This window comes from Planococcus citri, chromosome 1 (genome assembly GCF_950023065.1).
Source record: "Planococcus citri chromosome 1, ihPlaCitr1.1, whole genome shotgun sequence".
NCBI lineage: Eukaryota > Metazoa > Arthropoda > Insecta > Hemiptera > Pseudococcidae > Planococcus > Planococcus citri.
The window spans coordinates 73,794,960-73,818,918 of NC_088677.1; the positions used below are offsets into that span (position 1 = coordinate 73,794,960).

At 31.7% G+C, this 23,959-nt stretch overlaps 2 protein-coding genes across 2 annotated transcripts; both read left to right on the plus strand.

The window, feature by feature from the left end:
- Window positions 1-2,838: 2,838 nt before the first annotated feature.
- On the plus strand, window positions 2,839-13,299 carry AdSS (adenylosuccinate synthetase). The gene is made up of 10 exons (XM_065344366.1): window positions 2,839-3,182; window positions 3,258-3,360; window positions 3,560-3,690; window positions 4,460-4,608; window positions 8,817-9,022; window positions 9,111-9,265; window positions 9,444-9,568; window positions 9,639-9,765; window positions 12,614-12,734; window positions 12,833-13,299. Exons 1-10 carry the CDS (start codon window positions 3,039-3,041, stop codon window positions 12,883-12,885), a joined length of 1,314 nt encoding a protein of 437 aa, XP_065200438.1. The 5' UTR covers window positions 2,839-3,038; the 3' UTR covers window positions 12,886-13,299.
- A 3,460-nt stretch (window positions 13,300-16,759) lies between these two features.
- On the plus strand, window positions 16,760-23,922 carry LOC135831668 (serpin B4-like). Its single transcript, XM_065344332.1, has 8 exons — window positions 16,760-17,062; window positions 19,632-19,753; window positions 19,839-20,018; window positions 20,111-20,459; window positions 20,968-21,170; window positions 21,634-21,819; window positions 21,952-22,090; window positions 23,689-23,922. The coding sequence occupies exons 1-8, from the start codon at window positions 17,032-17,034 to the stop codon at window positions 23,823-23,825; spliced, it is 1,347 nt and encodes a 448-aa protein (XP_065200404.1). The 5' UTR covers window positions 16,760-17,031; the 3' UTR covers window positions 23,826-23,922.
- Window positions 23,923-23,959: the final 37 nt, after the last annotated feature.

Genomic DNA, 23,959 nt, shown 5'->3' on the forward strand with positions numbered 1-23,959 from the left:
CAGAACGGCTCGAAACCGTTACCAATCGACTCGGGAGGTCAAAAATATCTATAAAAACCAAATTTCAGCTTACTCGGTGAATTTGCTGAAATTTTGATTTTTTAAAAAAGTTTTGCTCCAAATCTGAACTTTTGAAAATTTTCCAAAAATCAGAAAATAAATTTCAGCAGCTGAAATTTTGGCAGGTGGTATATTTTGAGGTCCTCTTTCGATTCCCCTTTGTTCGGTTCAAAAATTATGAAAACTAATTCCCTCGAAAATCAGCCATTTCAAAAAAAAAAAAAATGAGCTTAAAAAAACAGAACTACTGAAAAGTTGTGTTTTTGGGAGAAAACCGCAATCACAAGAGGCATTTCAATGAATTAGAAATGCAAAATGAAACCTTAATCAATATCAACCAATTGATCAAATGGTTCTTTTTAGTTTATGCAATTTTTTCAATAATTTAATTTAGCTTCTGATATTACTGATGTCCTTTTCTGTCCAGACCAATGATGGAAATTTTTTGTCAGGTGTTGGGTAAGTTTGGTAAGTAGGGTACTGAATTTCTTTCTGCAAGTTTGAGAACTCATTTCAAGAAAAGTGATTCAACTTCATTCAATGTTACGTAGTAGTAGGAAAAACCTGAACAGTAAACATCTGTTCTACATCACTTTCCTAGCTAGATCATCACCAGAGAGGAATGAAATAAACATGGGAGAAATTTATCAAAAATGCATAACAAAATATTGTAAACCTGTAAAATTTGGCCAAGAAACAGCATTGAATGATTAAAATTACCAAAAATTACTTCAAATTGATGAAATTTTTGTAAAATTCCCCAAAAGTGCAAGAAAAGGTGTTACAAACCTGGTGAAACGAGGTAAAAACGTTCAAAAAAGCTTATAAAATCAAAATCACCCAACGACCAACATCACCCAAAAACTAAAAAGTGATGATAGGTAATTTTGTAAATTTTAACAGGATTGAGCCAGAATTGAATAGGTAGGTAATTGTTGAAATTTCTTTCAACACAATTTGAATTTTTGATGTTGAAACTTGATTTTAAAAAAATCGTTGAAAATCGTCAAGAAAGAATAAAACTATATAAAAGTTGTTAAAATGTTGCCAAAATTGTATAAAACATTCGTTAAAAATTAAAATTGCTTGAAAACTTGCATACAGCGCCAAAAAATTCAAAAATTGATCAAAGCTCATTCATTATCATTTGTATAAATTTTGACAAAAATTGCAAATTAATTGTAACTGAAATAATAATGAACCAGTTATTAAAAAATTTTAAATCAATAATTTTGGATGGTTGTGATTAAAAATAATTCTGGATCAATAATTTTGGTTATGGTTACGGTTACGGTTTTTGGCTCATTTTAATCGTTCGTTTTGTAGGTTTTGTTAGTCAAAATCCGTTTCGGTTAAAAATTACGGTTTCGGTTTGGTTAGATTAGGTTAGCATCCCTTGAACATCCCTCATTGCCCTCATTCCTGGCTGTTAGCTACGTAGGTTAGGCAGTTCAGACTTCAGACTCAGAGACCATTTCAAGGAAAGTATATAGGTATAGACAGTACTGTCTATAAAGGAAAGTGATTCAACTTCATTGAATTTTTTTCACTGCTTATTGTCATTTTAATTCAAATAGGTTTGTAGTGTAGGTAGTTTCAAATGTTTCAATTTTAAATATTACCTAATCATTATGCATCTTGTTTCTTTAGAAAAAAGAAGGAATTCCCAATCTATTCTACAGTGTCAGATTATCAAAATATTAAATACTAGACTAGAAGAATATCTCAGCAATTTTTCGCATTTGTCTCAACTCTCTCTCAAACTTTTAGTGGCCCAGTTTATTTATCAGTTTTTGGTGGATTTATTTTTAAAAAAGTAAAAACAAAAAAAACACTAAAACCATTTGAAAAGGTTTTTGTTTTTGATATAAAAAACCATCGCAGCCATCAAAACCATGTTGAAAATTTGAAATAGTTTGTAATATGAAAAACAACCACTATCACAAGAAAAATATTATACAATTACATTACCAAAGTTCAAAACCATATTCATACCATTCTGAAAAAAATTGAAACCATTCAGAAAAACTTTGAAATATGCTCTGGAGCCTCTGAAGGTATTTATTTCACCTCTGAGAGATATTTTCATGCTCAGAATTGTTCCAAAAGACCTTTGGTCTAGCAAAATAATGATTACTTTCAAGTCGAACAACATTTCAATCTATGAATATGAAACACTCTCTACTCTCTAGTAAAATTTCTAAAAAGTGGTTAGGTACGATACGACGTTCTTTCCCTGTACCTACTCCTCAAGGCTCAAATAGTCTTTAGAAACTGTCAATTCGATTTTTCAATCGTTTTCAAGCAATTAAAAAAATGGCGAACATATTTTTTTGTGATTCGTAATTTTTTCAGCCAACCTAATTAAATTGAAACTTTTTCAAAAATGCTGATTTCAAATTCAACGAGCTTCTATCGTAGTATTCGTAGTTTTTCTCTACCTAGCTAGCTAGCTAGCTTCATTGGATCAAAAAAAATGCCAGTTCTTGTTCTTAGGGGAGTAAAATAAGGCCGTTACCTCTACGTAATACAAAGAAAAGATAAAAACGGAATAAGAAAATTCCTGTAGGTTGAAACAATTGATAAATTTAATTATTCACTCATCACATCGCTGACATACAAAATAATTCAATTTGCAAACAAAATCTAATTTTCTCAGTACACCCCATCCACCAGCTAGCTGACAAAACAGACTCCGGTGTATGTGCAGTGGACGGTGCGCTGTTTCGACGGACTCTGACAGCGGAGAATCTAAAAAAAATTCTACCATCGTAATTTCATTCAAAAACGCTTCAGCTACTACTTATTCCATAACGAAGGTATATAAATGAATAAAATTTTCATTTATTCTCAGATCTCGTTCGTTAGGTAGCACGTTTCGCTGGTGCTGTTCGCCGTTCACGTTTACTCGTACGTTTCGCGTATCCGTATACCTTCGTGATTTTATCGTACATAATTTCACCTTTCATTTTTGAAAAATGAACGGAGATCAGGTACTGAGTAATGGACTCAATATATCCAATAAAATCACCGTCGTGTTGGGCGCTCAATGGGGCGACGAAGGCAAAGGCAAGGTGGTTGATATGCTGGGTAAAGATGTTGATATGGTGTGTCGATGCCAGGTAAAATTTTAATCATATCTGTCATATTCTATAAAATCTGTCTTCTTTTCTCAACGTTGTGTTTTCTCTTCGCAGGGTGGAAATAACGCTGGACACACTGTAGTCGTTGACAATAATGAATATGACTTTCATTTACTTCCTAGCGGTATCATAAACGCCAAGTGCAAATCTGTCATCGGTACGTTCACTTTTTATTCGATTTTTAATCACTTTCAATTTTCTGATACCTTGAACTATCTACGTTATTGAAGTCTGTTTCGTTATCTGTTTATTTTGTATCATGTTTTAATCTCCGGTGTATTTTCCCAAGTATATTACAGCGAAACGTTCAAGTTTTTGCGACTCCTAGATATTAAATTCTATTTGGCTGATTTCAGGTAACGGTGTCGTTATTTATTTACCCGGGCTGTTCGAAGAAATACAAAAAAACGAAGCGAAAGGATTGAAAGGATGGCAAGATCGGCTGTTGATTTCAGACAGAGCTCACCTGGTGTTCGATTTTCATCAAGTAATTTGATATTATGTCACATATAAAACGTATTTTCCAATCGATAATATTAATTACATAATCGTAATTAAAATTCCGTCTACTTGAATTTCCCATTTTATACACGCGAAGCTAAAAATGTTATTTAATTATCGTCCTAGTTTCATTACGTCGTCTTCTTCTTGTTTCTCATTCAAAATACTGAAATATTTGTCTCGTAAACAAAATTCTATTCATCGAGTATTTTAATACTTACCTGACACATGTTATTATGCTGAAATTACGAAATATTCCTCATTGTTTCATTTTCATGACATATAAAGATAGTTTGAAATTTTTTTTTCACGTTTCGTATTCGTACGAGAGTATTTCTGTCTGTGCAAATTTCGACGATGAATTTTGCATTTTAGAACTAGTTAAATCTAGATTAGGAAGAAGAATGCAATTTTTCATAATTATTCGCCTTTTGTGATAATTAACACAAGGTCGAGCCTCGAATGTTGAACATAAACAATAATTTAGCACCAGATTGCTCATTTTTTATTACCCTGCGAATTTTGTGACGTGCTTCGGGGCGAATTCTTAACCATAGTACTAATCATCGGTATTTAAAAAACTGATAAACTTATCGTGACATATTCGAAAAATTAGTTTTCTCTAAAAACATCGAGAACTCGAAGGAAGTATTTTTTTTTTATCGAATGAAGAATCGTGTTGTACGAATTTTCAAATTCGTTCGAAACGAGTTATATTTTATTTCTAATATTGAAATATTTTTTCATTTTTACAGAAAGTCGACGGTTTACAAGAATTAGAAAAAGGCAAAAAATCACTGGGTACGACGAAAAAAGGTATCGGACCAGCGTATTCGTCGAAAGCTAACCGCATAGGATTACGTATCGCTGATCTAATCGGAGATTTCAATCAATTCTCTGAAAAGTAAGCACTTGAAAAAGTAAAATCCTCAAACATCGGTATCTTTCAAAGAGACCTGTTGTTTACGTACCTACGTTAAAAGAATATTCGCGTGTTAAGAAATATGCTTATTATTTGGCAATATATGAAAACAAACGAAAGTAAATATCTTACGTATGCCAAACTATATAATAAACAATGCCAATTTCGCGAATAAAATTATATTATATCGGCATAATAACTCAGCTTGTTTGACCGCGGGGTTGCTTTTTAATCAATAGAGTAATTTTTTTCACCGTTTGGGAGGTCTAAAATATACCAAAAAATCGTGCATATAATTCCTCTGAATTCGCGTGTAATTGAGAAGCTCGTGAAATTGAAAATTTTGAATACCGGCCAACTGTCGGAGGTGTAACGATATTAACACTTTTATTCTAAGCTCTGTATGCGGTATCGATAGTGTCTAAATTTAAGCAACGGTAATATTTTTTTTGTCCCTAAAGGTGAAAATTTCTCAATGTTGAAGAGGTCGATGAAATTGAGGTAGTTGGATGAGGAAATATTCGTATTATTACCAGATTAAATATGTAAAGAATGAGTATAGTAGAGGTATTTCTTTTTTCACCGATTAATTTACAACTAGGTCTGCGATAGTGTTGAATGGTTTAATCGTGAGAAAATATTACTTTTTCATATACGATAATTATTACGGGTCGAGCAATTAGAGTAACGTTGAAAAGTTGAACGTTTCTTTCTTGCACATCTTATCGTAATTACATAATTTATCTAATAACATTTGCATTCATTGATTACATTTTTTTTTATTGCCGTTTGCGTATTTATGCTGAAATTGAGGATTGTTTTATTATACCTACTCGTACTTAATCGTGCTCATAAAATTCATTATTTGACAAGGGTTTTCGAGATTTAAGTTATTTATGTTCTAGCTGGATGTTTTCGATATTTTTTGTAATATTAATTTAACATGCGAGTTTTTTTTTACTTTTTTATTTCATCATGAAGTAAATATGATGAAATTTTAATATTAAGTAAGGCTTCGTGTCGAAGGAATATTAATTTTAAAATTGTCTCGTTCTTCTTGAAACGTACGTACAGTTTGATAGAGAGGACTGAGTGATACGAAAAATGAAGGGATTATTTTCAAATAAAGTGGTACAGAAATTTCAAATAATGCAATATGTGATTTTTATCTATGTAGGGCACCAAAATATTATAATGAGCGGTTCGTCTATGCTACTGACAACTTACAGGGCACCAGAGTGTACAAAAATTTTTTTAAAATGGTCATGTGCTTGGTCTATCTAATTTTTTCGATGATCATTTAGGACTAATCCCCTATTTTGCCATTTCGAAATTGTTATTTTGATCCTCCTTTCCCCTTCCCTCTTTCATATCAAAAATTGGATTCCGAGACAACTACCCGGATAGGTTATTTTAGAATTCTTCGGCAAAAGAATAGACTTTGTAGCAAAGTTGACGAAAAACAGTGTTTTTTAAAACAATTTTGACAAAAAAATGGGTCTTTTTTACAAAAAAAAGTGATTTTTTGAAAATTTGGACATTAAAGAAGATTTATTATTAAAACCAGGTTTTTGTTCGCAATTCTAACGAATGAAAATTTTTTGCAACAAAAAGCAAGACGTTCTTGAAATTTTTACTTAGAAAAAAGGACATTTCAGAAATTTTGACAGAAAATAACTCTAGCAATTTTAATGAAAAAAACTTTTTTTTAGTGGAAATATTTGACAAAAATGGGTCTTTTTACATTTTGTACAGAAAAGTAAAACTTTTCAAAATTTTGGCAAAAACTGTGGGTTTTTTCGAAAATTTTGTTAAAAAAATGTTTTTTTTACCATTTTGAAAAAAAAAGATTGCGATTTCCTGAAAACATAAGGGGTTCTCCGCAATTTTGGCAAAAAACACAATTTTCTGGCAATTATGATAAAAATGCTGTTTTTTTTTGGCATTTTTGGCCAAAAATAGATTTTTTAAAAAGTATTTTGTTTTTTTAAAATTTTGTCAAATTACAACAGAAAAGTGAAGCTACTTGCAAATTTTTACCAAAAAAAGTTGTTCTGCAATTTTACAAAACTTTCTGAGAATTTTAATAAAACGTATATTTTTTTAAATTTTGACAAAAAAGTCGAATTTTTTGGTAATTTTGATGAAACACCGATTTTTTTTTGCAAGTATTTTGACACAATAAACAAATTTTTGGTGACAAGAAATCGAGAATTTCTGAAAATCTTGATCAAAAAAGAGTTAATTCTTTTTTTGTTGGAGGGGGGCAATTTTGGCAGACTTTTTGGCACTTTTAAGAAAAAGAACAGGCCTTTCTTGACAATTTAGACAAATAAAAAATTTTTGAGACAAAAAAGCAAGACTCTTTGGAAATTTTCACTAAAAAGTAGGAGGTTTCAAGAATTTTAGTCAAAAATAACTTTAAGTATAGCAATTTTGGCAAAAAGGTGAAGTCTTTTTAGTCATTTTAATAAAAAACTAATTTTTTATGTAATTTTTAAGGGGAAAAATTTTTAACTAAAATGGAAGATTATCTGTAAAAATTTTGTCTGAAAATAGGGGGTCTCTTGCAATTTTGGCAAACTACATCAGTTTTTAGCAATTTTGATGATATAACAGGTTCATTTTTTGGCAAATTTAACAAAAAGTAGGTTTTTACCGCATTTACAAAAAAGTAGTATTTGTCACCATTTTGGAGAAAAGATGAAAATTTTTGGTATTTTCATAAAAAACTAATTTCATTTCGCAATTTGGACGAAACAGGCAGATATTTTGCAAAAAAAAAATACCTGCAAGGTTTTGTAGAAGTTTTTAATTTTGGCCAAAAAATAGGGTTTTCTGCAATTTTGGCAAAAATATGACTTTCTGGCAATTTTGATAAAAAATGAGAATCCTTATTACAGTTTTCACATTAGGTTTTTTTGCCATTTTTGTCGAAGAATTTTTTTTTTTACAATTCTGACAAAAAAGAAACAAATTTTTAAGACAAAAAAATCAATCCTGCCTGAAAATGTTGACCCAAAAAATTTTTTAAAATTTATTTTACAATAAAGATTTGTTGGTAATTTTGAAAAAAACAGACGTTATTTTTTGCAATTATTTTGACTCACCAAAAAAATCAAAATTTTGAGATACTTACTTAATTTTGATAAAACTTTGATTTTTTTTGCAGTTTTGACTCAAAAAGCTAGAATTTTTGGAAATTAAAAAAAGTCTTTTTCCTACCATTTTAGAGAGAAAAAAACAAGATTTCAAGAGAAAGGGCCGTTTTTTTGGAATTGTGACAAAAAAGTTTTTTTTTACTTGAAAGTTGGATCTTTTACAATTGGCAAAAAAGGGAGATTTTCTGATAGTTTTGATTTTTTCAAAAATGTTTCTACGCCATTCTGAGGGATTTTCAATTTTTATATGAATACGTTTTAGCTTTGTCCATTGGAATTTTTACTGTTTTGGTAAATTTCAGTGATTTAATGGATTTTCTGAAGTTTTTTTCTGTTCAGTTTGGGAAATTTTTACCGAAATTTCACATTTTTTTTTTTGGTAATTTTCAGTGATTATTGCTTTTTTGCGTTATTTTTACTGTATTTTGAAATCCAATAATTTAATTTTTTTTTTTGAAAATTCGAGGTGTTTTTGAAATATTATAGATGAAAAAAAATCAAAAATTTCTAATCATTGAAACAGCCTCATTTTACAAAGTAGACCGATTATTCATGGGGGTCCACCTGGCTACTGCCCTTTTTACCGTGCTTTAAATCCGTTTCTTAATTTCATTCGAAGTCTCTTTCGTTCAACAAATTCATAAATGAAAATTTTCTGCTCAATTTTAAAAAGTTATTACTTTCTGAACGAAATTAATGAAATGAAAAACACAAGCGTTAATTTTAACTCGATCGATAAAGATTACGTATGTACACTTTCATTAAAAATTGTCGATTATTTTAATGACTTTATCTGATTCGCGATGAATGTTAATATCACTTTCGAGTTCACTGAAATTGAAACGATATTCTGAGGTGTTTAACCGTACCTTACTCCTCCACCGAAAATATTTTTAAAAAAATTTGATAGAGGTAATTTATCTTGAAAAGTACACATCTTCTCTCCTCACCTACCAAATATACCCAATTGCTGGCTCTATCTATTCTGAGTTGGTATTCTAAACAATGTTGGAATTTGTTTTGTTACAGGTATCAAACCTTAGTACAAATTCACACTCGTATGTTCCCATCGTTGGAAATAAACGTCGAAGAGGAATTGAAAAAGTACAAAGAATATGCCAATATCTTGAGGCCTTTGGTGGTCGAAACCGTATCGTATATTAATAACGAATTAAAAAGTGGCAAACGTATTCTAGTAGAAGGTGCCAATGCTGCCATGTTAGATATAGATTTCGGCAAGTACCATAATATAATCATCTTCTCGATCCGTCTAAATGATATTTTTCCAATTTATTATAATCTTTTCATTATCTCTCTCCATAGGAACGTATCCTTACGTAACGTCGTCAAATTGCAGCGCAGGTGGCGTATGTACAGGATTAGGAGTACCGCCGCAAGCCATCGGTGAAGTTATCGGTGTCGTGAAAGCGTACACGACTCGAGTAGGCGACGGACCTTTCCCAACCGAACAAAGTAATGTAAGTGAAAAAATGAGCTATCACGAATTCCAACCTTTATCGACTCCAATGAATTGAATCGAACGAAAAGCAACCGCTCAGGCGCCTGCAGTAATCGTTAGATTACAAAGTTCGAATAGAAACAGCTCGTAAGGTCACACCGACTTCTTAACACGAGTACCTATTTATCTGTTGGCAGGAAATTGGCGATTTCTTACAATCAGTAGGAGGCGAAATCGGAGTGACGACGAAACGAAAACGAAGATGTGGTTGGATAGATATTCCTTTACTGAAGTATACCTCGATGGTCAATGGATATGGAAAGTAAGACTCGGAAAATTACCTACGTAAAAAAAAGGTGAACATTGTTTTTAGTTTTGTATCGTTATTGCAGATTATGTATTACGAAGCTGGATATCCTGGACGGTTTAGAAGAAATAAAGTTGGGAGTATCGTACAGACTGGACGGTAAACCATTGAAGCATTTCCCATCCGATGCTTCGAAATTAGCTCAAGTCGAAGTACGTTGATTTGATTACCGCATCGCAGATGGTGAAGATAAATTCGAAATTTTATCGTCATCATCTTACTAAATATTCGCTTTTGTAAATTTATTCTCGTTTTCTCTATCTTTAAAATCTGTCTTATTTGATGGGCGATTTTGATTAATAATACGAAATATGATGTAAATTTCCAACTCGAACGTATCATCAGAATCTCATCATTACGAATATGGTTCGATTTTAATCTTATCAGATACTTTGAAAAATGTTCAAATTGACTTTTTTCTACGATTTAAGTTATTTTTCTGTCATGTTTTCCTCGAAATTTGGTTATCTTTTATCTGATCGATATGTTTGATGATTGATTTTATCGTTTAATTAATTTATCGAGTAATTTAATTCGTATCAGCACGGTTCTCGTGAACCCAATTAGAGTACGTGTCGTAATAGGTTAATCTTCCGAATAACAGATGCCCTTCCTTCGTAAAGATTTCTATTCGTGTCGTAGAAATTAAAGTCAAATTTTTTTCGTCGCGAAAACAGAATTAAAAGAAAGGTCTTAGCTTATATAAATTTAAAAATGAGGAGCTTGGTGACAAAGTTAGACAAACGCCACGGAGGGCGCATACGGAAAGGGACCTAACGACCAAAAAAAAAAAAGTTCTCCGAAATTGTTGTAGGAACCCTTTACAGAGTTCCTACAACAATTTCGGAGAACTTTTTTTTTTTTTTTTTTTGGTCGTTAGGTCCCTTTCCGTATGCGCCCTCCGTGGCGTTTGTCTAACTTTGTTACTAAGCTCCTCAAATGTAACCGGGTTTGAAAGTACAAAAATCTGAAACAAGCTCGAATTGATTAGAATTAAACATCCCCCCTACCTCTAAAAATTTACAAAAAATGTTCGTATTCTAAAAAAATTGCTAATGATTGAAGCGTAGCTTTTTGCAGAAAATTCCATAATATTCCACTTTTTACTCAGAATTGTCCAAAATTTCAAAAAAGAGCCCTTTTTCAAATTATTGCCAAAATCTCCTGCTTCTCACTAAAATTGTGAAAATCTTGCTTTTTGTCAAAAAAAATGACCAAAATATTCCCTTTCTGGCCAAATTGCTAACAAATTTGAATTTTTCCAAAAAATCTTTTTATGGAAAAATTGTACCAAAGTTCAGCTTTTTTGCCGGAAATTGTCAAAAAAGCCTTTCCTTTTGGTAAAATTGTCGAAATCTTGCTTTTTGTAAAATATTCTCGCTTTTTCAAACATGGCAAAAACGTTTGCTTTTTAGCAAAATAGTTAAAAGTTGTCATATTTTTGCAAAAAATTCCAAAAAGTCTGTTTTTCAAAAATTGTCCAAAAGACTTGTTTTTTTGACAGTCATTCTTTTTGCAAAAAATTGACAAAATTCTCGCCTTTTTTTAAAATGAAAAAAATCTACTTTTTAGCAAAATGGTTGATTTTTTTTAGAGAATTCCAAAAATTCTCGAAGTATCTCTTTTGCCAAAAACTGCCAAAAGGTCTCAGTTTTTTGACAAAAATCGCGAAAAAGTGTGATTTTTTCCCCCATAATTTCCATAAAATTGTCAAAATCTTGCTTTTTGCCAAAAATTGTCAAAATTCTTGTTTTTTCAAAAATTGGCAATAATTGTCGTTTTTTTTGAAAAATGACCAATATACTTTTTTTCAAAATTGTCCAGAATTTCATCGCGAAAAAGTATATTTTTTCCCAGTAACATAAATGCCACAAAGTTTTGTTTTTTGTTAAAATTGTCAAATTAATGCTTATTGCCAAAACTTTACAAAAACCCTCGCATTCTAGCAATGTTGACAACAAATTTCACATTGTTTCTAAAAGTTACCCTTTCAAAGTAAAAAAATAGCACAAAAGTTCAGCTTTCTTGTCGGAAATCGCAAACTTTGGCTAAAACTGTCAAAGCCTTGTTTTTTTTCAAAAATTTTCGCTTTTTTAAAAACGACAAAAATTGTTGCTTTTTAACAAAAAGTACAAAAAATTTCAAAAAATCTCAATCTTTTCCAAAACTTGTTGAAAAGTCTCGTTTTTTTAACGGGAACTTCGAATATATGTTTCTTTTGTTCCCTAATTACCTAAGTAGGAGATTCTGATGTTTGTTAAAATTGTCAAAGTTTTGCTTTTTGCAAGAAATTGACAAAAATTTGCGTTCTAGAAAAATTGTTGAAAAATTTCACCTTTTTTCTAAAAATTCCAAAAAGTTTTCCTTTTGTTTGAACAATTTTCCAACGTTTTAGTTTTTTTTCATAAATTGTGAACTTTTGGTGAAATTCTTAAAAATTCTCAATTGTAATTGGATTGGCCTACTTTTTTCAAAAATTGTTATAGTTTTTCACTGTGCTCTTGCTTTTTTACAAAAATTCTCAACTTTTGTCAAAATTGTTGAGAAATATTTTTTTGTTCAAAAATCGCCTAAATGTCTTGTTTTTTTTTGCGAAAATTTGCTAAAAAGTGTCACTTTTTTGCCAATAATTCTCAAAAGTCCAGCTTTTTGCTGAGATTGCCAAAGTCTTGCTTTTCGTAAAAAATTTGGCTTTTGCCAAAAATTTCAAAAATTCTTACTTCGTTGAAAGAAATTGTTGAAAATTGCCAAAAAGTTGCAAAATTAGTCCAATTGTTCAAAATTATCAACCAAAACATTTCATAAATGTTGCATTCTTCAACATTTTAAAACTCCCACCTTTGTCGCATTTTTCAAAATTTTGAACCCCAAGCCCCATCTGTAGTAGATTTAGTTTTGGATTTGAGATAAAATGAATTTCAGAACCACAAAAAATACTTGTAAAAAGCAAAATTACCACCAACAAAAAAAAACTTACATTGTAATGCATTTTTTTTTCAGGTCGATTATATCACGTTACCAGGATGGAAAACCAGTATCGAAAACGTCCGAGAGTACGACGACTTACCAGAAAATGCTAGGAAATATATCGAAAAGATTGAAGAATTCCTGCAAGTCCCAGGTACCAAACTACTTTCGATTTGCCTTATAAAATGATTCAAGTACTTAATTTTTCCTATTTACGTTTATAATAATATTCTGTTGTGTTTTCCATTCTAGTGAAATGGATCGGCGTTGGTAAAGGCCGAGACTCGATAATCAAGATCAAATAAAATACCTACAAACTTTCAAAAAAAAAAATTTGTTATCAATGTTTCTTGCTGGCATTTTGTTATTTAATATTTTTGTTTCTTCTTTTTTTTTTATTTATTATCATTATCAGTGTAATGAATACGTATGGTGCGAATCTTTTATGTATTACGAGTATTTATGTGCGCAAAATCCTGTGAAACCATTTAATTTAAGTTGAGTTCTGTGCTACGAGATTATTGAGTAATCTGTTTATAATGTCGAAAATGTAAGGATGAGATTATGATTGTAATTTGTACATTTCATTTTTATGTTTAATTCATTACCATATTTTTTAGGTCACAATAAGTTCCAGAAAAATACCATTTATATATTGTGCCAGTTGAAATTATAACCATTGTTTGTATTTGTGAAAACAATAAATTTCTTTTACGTTATCGAAGTTGTAATTTAATAGTTTAGATTGGGAAGCTGTGTGGTTTGGGATGAGTTTCGTTATTTTATATTGTGAAAGATCATGTAATTACCTTACCTACCTTACTACTTATTTCGTGATTGTCTAAAGAAATAAGAATCCATGTTTCTCGATGTAATCATTCAGTTCTGTTTTTTGTTTTGAATTCTGAATTTTTCGTAATTATTTTCTGTCTAGATCTTGAGAAAACGAGGGATGAATAACAATAATAAAAACAATAAATACCTACCTCAGATAAAAACTGAAAGAAATTGAAAAATCTAAAAAAAAGAAATACATTCATACTAAAAATAAAAATAGAAAAAAAATGGGAACGTACATAAATGAATAAGATGAAAGAAAAAGTACATAAGTACCTAATAAAAAAATAATAATAATAATAAAATGAAAAAAAATAAAAAATAAAAATCAACGATAAGTAAATAAAATACACAAATTAACCAGAAAAATTAACATTTCAAATTTTGTTCAAAAATAAAAAAATGATAGAAATTGATCAAATTGATGCAAAACAAAAAATTCAAAATGTAATTAAACATAAAAAATAGTATGAAATAAAGAAAATGAAAATTAATTGATTTTTTTTAAAACAACGAAGAACAAAAAATGAAATTTGATATCAAACGAAATAAGAATCAAAGTAGATGAAAAAAAATGATAATATAAAATGAATAAAATGTGTCCGAGCCTCCGAGCAAAAATATCTTCGATGTACAAAATTTGCTCCAAGAAAGGCAAAGGTGATTTGCAAATTTTCAACTTCTCAGTAGAATCCTAAAAGTGGTCTTGAATTTTAATGTCAATGGACTAGTTCGACGCAGAATCACAAATCATATAACTTAACTTGGATCTGGACCATTTTTCCGTATACAAGTTGGGTAGGGGCTAGAGAGCAAAAAAAAAATGATGCTTTCTCGAGTTCATTCTGCATGGATTTTATTGCAAGGAAATTCTGGCGAATGGCATCAGCAACTTAGTCAACATCCAAAGCGTTAGATGGGCTGCATAGCGAATGTATTTCAGGATTATTTTAAAAAAGTATTTATTTGCAACAGTAACAAAAGCGAAGATTTTTTTTTTACGAAATTTTTACTCAACTTCCATAAATTTTTAGAAAGACAAACATTAACAAAACTGTTGAAATTGGTAGCAATTTTTTCTCTTCAAAATTTCACATTTGAGCCGGGGAAAAATGAACACATTCTGCGACCAATTCTCAGTGTTTTGAAGAACTTTCAAAAAACAAAAAAAATAGAAGAGAGGAAGTGAACGTTAATTAAACAACGAACTTTGCTGGGAATTTTTTCGAACAAAAAGTACCCAACTCAAGTAATCAAAAAAGCTTGAAAAAGTAACAAAAAAACAGACAAAACGTAAAAAAAACATTTCAAATTGAAATTTTCTGGATTTTTATATAAAAAAGTTGAACTAATTTTACAACTTTCTGAGAATTTTTTGGCCACAAAGTAAAAATTTTTGCAATTTCTGACAAAAGAAAACAATTTTTGGAAAAATTCAAGACTTTGGCAATCTTAGCAAAAAACAAGACTTTTTAGAAATTACTGGCATAAAAATTATACTTTTTAGCAATTTCTGAAAAAAAACAAGACATTTGAGCGATTCTTGAAAAAAATTACTTTTTAGCAATTTTACTGAAAAGTGAGATTTTTTGTAAAAAACGAGACAACTTCGGAAAAAAGCAAGACCTTTTGTTAGGTAGTTGAGAACCAATAAAAGCAAAGAGTTGGAGAATTTTTGGAAAAACGTGACACTTTTTGAGATTATCTCCAAAAAATTATCTATTTAGTTGAAAAGCAAACATTTTTGTCATTTATGAAAAATCAAGAATTCTTGAAAATTTTTGGAAAAACGCAAGATTTTGACAATTTTAGACAACTGGTAAAAAAAAGGGGACACTTTTCGGAATATTTTGAAAAAAACTGAAATGTTGCTGCGATTTTGCTTGAACAGGAAATTTTTCTCTATTTTTTACCAAGAGCAAGGCTAACAATTTTAGCAAGAAACTTGACTTTAATGGCAATTATTAGCAAAAAAATACACTTTTTTCCAATTCTAGTCGAAACAGCGAGAATTTTGGAAAATTTTGAATAGAAAGTGGGATATTTTTTTAATTTTTGCAAAAACCCACAATTACCAGCAATTCTTTTGTTAATTTATTAGTAAAAAGCTGGTCGCAATTTTGGTCGAAGAAGCGAGAATTCTGGACAATTTTAAGAAAAAAGTAGCACAGTATTTTCGGGAATTTTCTGTAAAAAAAAAACGTCAATTCTTGATCAATTTTCTAAAAACATTTTTTGTTAATTCTTGAAAAGTGAGAAAAAAATAGCAGTTTCTGGCAAAAGCGACACGTTTGGGTAATTCAGGGGGGGGGGTTGAAATTTTTTGCAATTTTCTGCGAAAATGTGACCAGTTTTGAACAATTTATGCAAATAGCTGAGGTTTTCTGGCAATAATTTTGAGAAAGAGCAAGATTTTTTGCGGATAGAGAAACTGTGAAAAATTTAGCAAAAGACAGCTCTATTAACCGCGTAAATCTCAAATGACAAATAAAATAACAACACGTGATTTTCTTCTTACGAAAGAAAAAATTCTACACGAGGATAAATTCGTCGATGATACTTCGAATCGAAATTATTACTGCAGAGTCAAATATACGAAGGTAGGTGTATAGGTAGCTAGGTACGGTACAAACCAGCATAGTAAGATACCCAATATACGCAGTATTAATCCGCCATCTCGGTATAATTTTACATACTAATGTAAAAAAAATTCAAACGTACAACTTATAGGAAAACTAAAACCAAAACCATATTTTTGCCAAGAAGTGAGAACCGGTTCTTCATAAGAATCGTACGAGTTGATATTAATATCGAATCGTACTAGTATATTTAATCAGGTGTAAAGACCTAGACTAGATTGACCTAAGAAGTTTACATTATGTACCTATTTAAATTCTGCGTACTGCACTGGTAAGTATAGGCTATATTCAAGTCGCAGCAAAAGCCAACAACTATAACGATAACTGCAGCCCAGATGAGCCGACTACTGTAAGGTGCGAAAATTTGTCGCCTCACAAACCAGCATCGATGCATACTTTCTACAGCTACATACAGACTACAGTCGTGTTCTAAAAATATCCTCTTATCCATTATCTTAATATGCACATATTACTTATGGTACCATTCTCTACTACCTACCTATGCAATCATAATACTAAACCAAAGATAACGGAGCGATGTTAACTATGCTTTAGAGTATGAGACAAAAGGCATCGAACACCTTTGGCAAATGGTAAATTGGTAGGTAATTAATTGGCTCTTTGTTTTGCTTATTTTTTGAACGCACGTATATCGCAGACAACGTAAGAAAGTAGTCACTTCGTCACCCGTAGCGAGATGATCCGTACGGCGTACACCGATAGATAGTTCCAAGATCCTGTTATCATATTATAGTGGACCCCAGACATAGGTATAGGTACGCTGTTCGTATACGATTTTTTGACCTGTACGTTGAACTTGATTACCAGTTCACCATCGAGACGGTTAACGAACTGAAGTGTGTCATTTTTAGTTGTGATAGTTTTCGAGAAGAAAAAAAATAATAATAAAGATCTTTTTTTTAATTACTGTTACGTTTTTCGTCGTTTACTGCTGTACCTGGAAGAATCGCCAACATGAATCGTATCGGCGTTATTTGTTCGATAGGTTCGTAAATCAAGTATTTTTTTTTTGTTTTTTTTTTCAATGCTAACGAAGGAATCATTTACAACTTTCGATCGAGCTGAAATTGGGCTCACTGAAAAAGCATGTCAACCAGAACTGAGAATCGAAGTTGATTTTTTGGTTTTTGGCGAATTCGCCAACATTTTCCAGCTAATATGGGGCCTCTAGCGAAGGTTGGATTTTCTGCAGCCATTTCAAATCACTCCAGAAGGCGTTGTAATCAATTTCGGTGGCTGAAAATTTAATTCTAATTCAATTTAGACATTTTGAATCAACTGGAGCCTATGAATTGAAAATCCTATGAGTAAATAGTTGAAAAGTGTAGGTATTTTTTTACAGGTTAAAAAATCTCAAAATTGTCAATTTTTGCAACAAATTACTTAAAACTTCGTCTACCCCCCCCCCCCCCTCATAACGAACACCTTTTGGATCGTTTTGAAATTGCTGGAGAAAACCTGATGTTTCTGGAGGCTCCAGATCGACTGAAAAATGGTGTCAATAGATTGGAGAGGGGGGGGGTCGACTTCAGTATATACAATAAGGTAGACCACCCTCTTCCCCCCCCCCCCAAAAAAAAAAATCAGTGAATTTTGACCAAATTCAGCATAGACTTTCAACGTGAGTTGAAAGTTATTCACAAAAACTTTCAGCTTCGGAGGTCGAAAAAATCGGGGTTTTTTTTACAATTTATGGAATTAGGATTGTATTTTTTGGAAGTTTTTCCAATAAAAAATAAAGCTTTTATGCCAATTTTTGCAAAAATCAGGAGTTTTTTAGCAATTTTAGTAAAAAAAAAGTAGAGGAATTTTTTGCACTTTTTTGCCAGAAATTATGACTTTTAGGACTAATCAGACAATTTTGGCAAAGAAGGAGATTTTATGGGCAATTTTGTCAGAAGTTATACCTAAAAGTATGTCAAAAATTAGAAATTTAGGCTTTGTTAAAAAAAAATTGGATGCTGTTATGGCAGATTTGGCAGGACGAGGAGTAGGATTTTATGTACAATTTTGTCGGCGGTCATGAGGACTTTTTGACTCAATAGGATTTTTGCTTTCTCCAAAAAAGCCCATCTATGACAATTTCGGCAAAAATCAGGATTTTTTTTTAAAAATTTTGTCATAGGTAAATCAGAACTTTATGGTAGCCTTGTCAAAAATTTTGATTTCAGAATTTTTGAGAAAAAAAGTTTTCCTTGGCAATTTTAAATTTTTGGCACATGAAAAAATTGGAACTTTTTTTGAAAACTTTGCCATAAAATAGGACATTTTTGGTAATTTTTCAGGGATCAGGATTTTATCTTTTTGTCCTTTTTCCAATAAAAAATAGAACTTTTGGAGCAATTTTTGCAGAAATCAAAAGTTACATTATTTATTAGGCATATGTATCTTTTGCGTTTTTGACAAAAAAGACTTTTTTTTGGATTTGCCAGAAATTAGGACTTTTTGACACTACTGTCAAAAGAGCTAGTCTGACAATCGTGGCAAAAAAATAATTTTTTTTCGAGGGGGGGAGGGGCAACTTTGTAAAAAGCCAGAACTTCCAAACAGTACCTAACATCAAAAATCATGATTTTGACTTCACCGCTTCAGTGAAAATCAACAGGGCTTTTTTAATGCAATTTTGGAGCTTTTGGCAAGAAGTAGGACTTGATGGGAAATTTTGTCAGAATTCAGACCTTTTTGGCAGTTTTGTCTAAAATCAGAATTTTTGGTTTATCAAAAACCAGGGTATTTGTGGCAAGTTTGGAAAAAAAGCTGGCCTTTTTTTTTAGCAAATTGGTCAAAATATGACTTTTTTTTAGCATTTATGTTAAAAATTGGTATTTTTTGGCAGTCAAGTCTAAAATCTAGACTTCAGCCATTTCAATCCAGCGTTTTTTCACTAACAAAGAACATGCTTTCTTCGACAATTGTCGTGATTTTTTCACAATGTTGACAAAAAACTTCAATTTTTTAGTAATTTTGTCCAACGTTAGACTTTTTTTTTACAATTCTGACAGGCTGGTTACAATTTTGTCAGAAATTGAAACTTTTTTTTTTACAACTGCGACTTTTCGCAATTTTGCCAAAAATCAGGACTTTTAGCACTTTTTTCAAAAGAACTAATTAAGCAAATTTGGCAAAAAAAAGTAATTTTATGGACAATAAATATCGATTTATGAATACATATAGATTTTTGGATGTTTGGCCAAAAAAAAAACAGTTTTTTTTTTTACTAATCAGGCAGATTTATTTTCAAAAAATCACTTTTTGCTTGAAATTCATCAAAATACTTCCATCTAGCACTTTTTCTGCAGTTTTTTCAAAAATCACCAGGATTTTTTGATCCATTATTTTTTTGTAAAAAATTAATAAGCAAATAGGTCGTTAGGGTAATTTTAAAAAATTCGAAAAATCTACTTCGGCAGACAGCTAAAAATTAAGTTCAGATGCTTTCAGTGAGCCAAATTTCAACTCGATCGGAGTTAACGAGTTGTCAGAGTTCTCTTGTAAAGAATGATCACACCAAGAATTAATTGAATGTAAATACCTACCCTTTCATCTTCTTCTAGCATTCTGCGTGCTTTTTAATTTACAAATCAGTTCAAGCTCGACTATCGTTTCACGTTCAGACTCCGGAGAGTTGGATTTTTTACAAAAATCAGGAGTCGATATCACGAAAATAATTCTAAAGGTTGATAAAATAATACCTAAACATCCGCTCATCCCGTATCCGTAAATTTATCAAACCACATTCTGTTTTTATTTTTACTAAACAGAAACTAGAAAACAATGAAACTAATTACATTTTCTCGCCATTCGGGTACACGGTGATCCTGGGTCTGTTGTCCGAGGGTGCTGAAAACACCACGAAACAAGAACTGACTAAAATTCTACACTACCCAGATGACGTGAATTTAGTTAGGCAGACGTACAAACAAACCTTAGAACGATTCCAGGTACTCGAAAATATTTTTTCGGATCAATTAATCGCTGAATTGGTGTACTTACTTACCTACTTACCAAATCTTGAAACCTATCTTGTATGTAGGACAAAGCATCGTCAAATCCAGAATTCAAAAATTACTTCTACGTGTACAGAAATTTCAGCGTGCAAGACTCGTATAAAAAAATCCTACTGGAAAATTACTTCACCGAAGTCAAGTCGGTTGAGAGACCTTCGTACGATGAAGACGAAATATCGACCGATGAACCAACTACAAATGCCTTCGAACCGGAACCGAGCAGCACGACGAGCTCTCCTCAGCCTGAAAAGAAGACCAGACGGGAACGAATCAAAAGGCTCGTTAAACGTTTCTTGGGCATCGATTTGGAAAACAGTTCCAAGAGCGAAGTATCTGGATTATCGGCCAATCGTCTTTATACCGGAAATGTAACTCGTGAGTACAGCTGACGTCAGCGTTATAGTATTTACTTTTATAAAATAAGGTGCACGGGGTAAGTTGGCACACTCGATCTGGCGCTTTACCTGGTAGGGACACTTCTACTTTATTTCCCAATAAATTATTCACGGTTTAGCTTGGGTTTTACTATGTCTTTTGCCATTTGGAATTAAATTCAACTCTGGAAATTTCAGCCAAGAGCCAATGAACTTTTGGAAAATATTGACAAAACATTGACCATTTTGCTGAAAAGCAAAAAATTTGTCATTTTTAAAAAATTTTGACAATTTTTGCAAAAGGGAAATCTTTTTGATAATTTCGGCAAAAAAGGTAGAATTTTGGACGATTGTTTGAAAAAAATCAAATTTTTCAGTAATTTTGCCAGAACGCGAGTTGTCAATTTATTTCATAAAGCAAGATTTTGACAATTTTAGCAAGTAGCAGTCAATCAAACTAATACCATAAAATTGTAAATTTGAACCTCGACGACATTTCCTCTGTTCAGAACATTTATCCAGGATGATTGTCTTCAACGGGTTATACTTCAAAGGTGTATGGAAAACTCCATTCCAGTACAAACAAGGAAACGATTCGTTCTACCTACAGAATGGTGAAAAAATCGCCACCAAGATGATGTTCACTGTAGGCAAATTCAATGTCGGTCAATTGCCCGAATTAAACAGCAGCGTTTTCTTCATACCGTATAAGGTTAGATATAAAACATTCAAATATTCTAATTAATTCAACGACCAGATCTTAAATTTGATTTTGGCGCCCAAGTCAACCAAATTCCTCAATTTGAATGTACGTAAAAAAAACTACGATTTTTTCAAAACTGAGAGAAAGAAGAAGGACATGCACCTAAAATATAAAGAGAGAAAACGACACATATGGAAATTAAAAACCTCGTTTCCAGTTCGATGACGTCATCGAGACGATCATTTTAAAATATAGGTCTTTGAAAAATCCGGATTCGAACGAGTATCGAACTAGGTGCCCATATTACCATACACCGATGGACTCCTGCTGAGCAGCTGATACTTCATCTGCAGTGATAAAAAACAGAAAAAAAAATAATAGGAAACTAGAAATGAAATCTACATAACGAGTAAAATTTTAATTTCGAATGTATTTACGTACCTACTCATTATATTTATTGTAATTTTTTAAGGGAGAACGTTACTCCTTCGTATTGATCGTACCAAATGAAAAAGACGGATTACCAAAAGTACTTCAGAATTTCGACAATGTGAATCTATCCGAGATCTCGTCTAAGCTAGAACAAAGACACGTACAAATCTCGATGCCGTCGTTCGAATTCAAAACCATAAGCTATTTGAAGAAGTCCCTGAACGAGGTAAGCATTACCAACTGAATACGGTATCATAGTATGTAGGTAGATAATGAAAAACCTACCTAAACGGGTGCACGGGGAAAATCCTATTACGTATCATGTGCAAGATTTACATTTGATTTCTTCGATGTATAGCTCGGAGCTTACAAAATTTTCACGTCCGACGCCAATTTCAACTCAATTAGCAAAGATTCTGGCTTATTTGTTGACGACATCGTGCAACTGGTCACTATAAATATCGACAATGACGCAGCAACGCCGAACTTCTTAACCGGTATGGTATCCATTATTTATCTTAATTAAATGTACCTACTTATCGATTTTTTGTCACACTAAATTCCGAACTAGTTCCTTATAAACACCTACAAATATGTAGTTGGTACACCATTAAAGAGACCTCGATTCTGAGGAGGTTTTCCATTCAACGGAAGTTCAAAACGCTCGTAGGTACATGAGCTTTGCAAAGTTGAAGAGCAGCATCAATTTCGACCAATCAGACTTTAGTGTTTGAATTTTGAAATAATAGTTCAGATTAAGAAAAAAAATCAATAAAATGCCAAAAATTTATCCAAAAATTGTTGAAAATCACACAAATAGGTAAAATATTGAGGAATTGCATAATATGATGCAAAAAAAACCTCACAGTTTTAAATCAATCAGCAAAAACTAGACTCAACTCGTTCGCGAACGATTCGCTCAACACAGCCAAAACCGGCGAATAATTCCAGAACGACTGAATCGCCAATAAAATAAAGTCCATAGAAAGTGGACGAGGCAAAATTCGAATTTTTCAAATCTTATCAATAATTGATCAACAACAAAAATTATAGTTGATTCGTTCGCGAACGATTCACTCAGAAACAATGAAAACGAATCACCTGAAAATAAAATCAGCTAATACACTGGTAGACAAAACAAAACATATTTTATTCAATCTTTGAATAGAATTTGTGAATGATTCGTTCGCGAACGATTTGCTCGAGAGAGCAATACCGTTCGCGAACGAATGAATCACTGAAAAAACAAATTTTAGGTATAGATGATAAGACGAAATTCGACAGTTTTAAATTTTAATCCCATCTCCAAAAACTGGGCTCGATTCGTTCGTGAACGATTTGCTCAGAATTACGAATCATTCGAGCAAAACTGACTGACGTGAAAATTAAATCACATAACACAAAACAAGACAGACGAACGAAACAGCTTTCAATCCATCACTTGAAAATCAAGTCAATTCATTTGTGAACGATTTGCTCAAAGGGTAAAAATCGTTCGCGAACGAATGAATCACTGAAAAGTTGAAGGTATTGAGGAAATGACAAAACAAAACTCGACAATTTTACTTGTTCTTTCATAAAAAACTTGACTCAATTCGTTTGAGAACGATTTTCTCGAACTCCATAAATCATTCAAGAACGACTGAATCACTCGACAATCAAATCATAAGAATAATGCTAATTTTCTTAGGCTACAATAAAACAAAATGAAAAATTTTCAATCTATCAATAGGAATTGTGAATTATTCGTTCTCGAACGATTAAAACTTTTCGTAAAAACGAAGAAGAACTGAATTTCAATGATTTTTTTAGAGACAGTTTTCCAATTTAGGCGAAAATGGTTGCCTTAAAATGAAAATTCTGTTAGAACCAAAATTGTAGAGGATACCTATTTCTTGATTTATTTTAGTAGGTAGTTTTTTTCAAGCCTGCCTCGATATAATAACACATTTTGCCTCTTCGCGAAATTTTCAATTAGATACTTACTCATCTACTACTTACTGTGTCTAATTAATTCAACGACAATTTTCCTATTTACAAACCGATAGTACGAATTAGCAATGTGTATCTTATTAATGTCTGGGTATTTTTACAGCGTCATCCGTTCAAACGCGAACTGTCACTGAGAAATTCACCATCGATCGTCCGTTCTTGTTTTTCGTGCAGGACCACAAAGATAATATTACCATCGCTTCTGGAATACTCGGCGATCCGACAACTGATCGGGAATAAATTATGCACGAGTCGAATAGTGTTGTGTAAATATTAAGAAATTATCACATAGTAAATTATTTTCAGCGTAATCCAAATAAAGGTACGCTTCGCTTTTGTTTTTCTTTCTTTTTGAAGTCCTATTAAATATGTGA

Coding starts and splice junctions, on each gene's coding strand:
- AdSS (XM_065344366.1), top strand. CDS start 3,039: ATGAACGGAGATCAGGTACTGAGTAATGGACTCAATATATCCAATAAA. Junction 3,691..4,459: donor TGGTGTTCGATTTTCATCAA/GTAATTTGATAT, acceptor TCATTTTTACAG/AAAGTCGACGGTTTACAAGA. Junction 9,569..9,638: donor ATGGTCAATGGATATGGAAA/GTAAGACTCGGA, acceptor TCGTTATTGCAG/ATTATGTATTACGAAGCTGG.
- LOC135831668 (XM_065344332.1), top strand. CDS start 17,032: ATGAATCGTATCGGCGTTATTTGTTCGATAG. Junction 20,460..20,967: donor TTATACCGGAAATGTAACTC/GTGAGTACAGCT, acceptor TCCTCTGTTCAG/AACATTTATCCAGGATGATT. Junction 21,820..21,951: donor TGAAGAAGTCCCTGAACGAG/GTAAGCATTACC, acceptor TTCGATGTATAG/CTCGGAGCTTACAAAATTTT.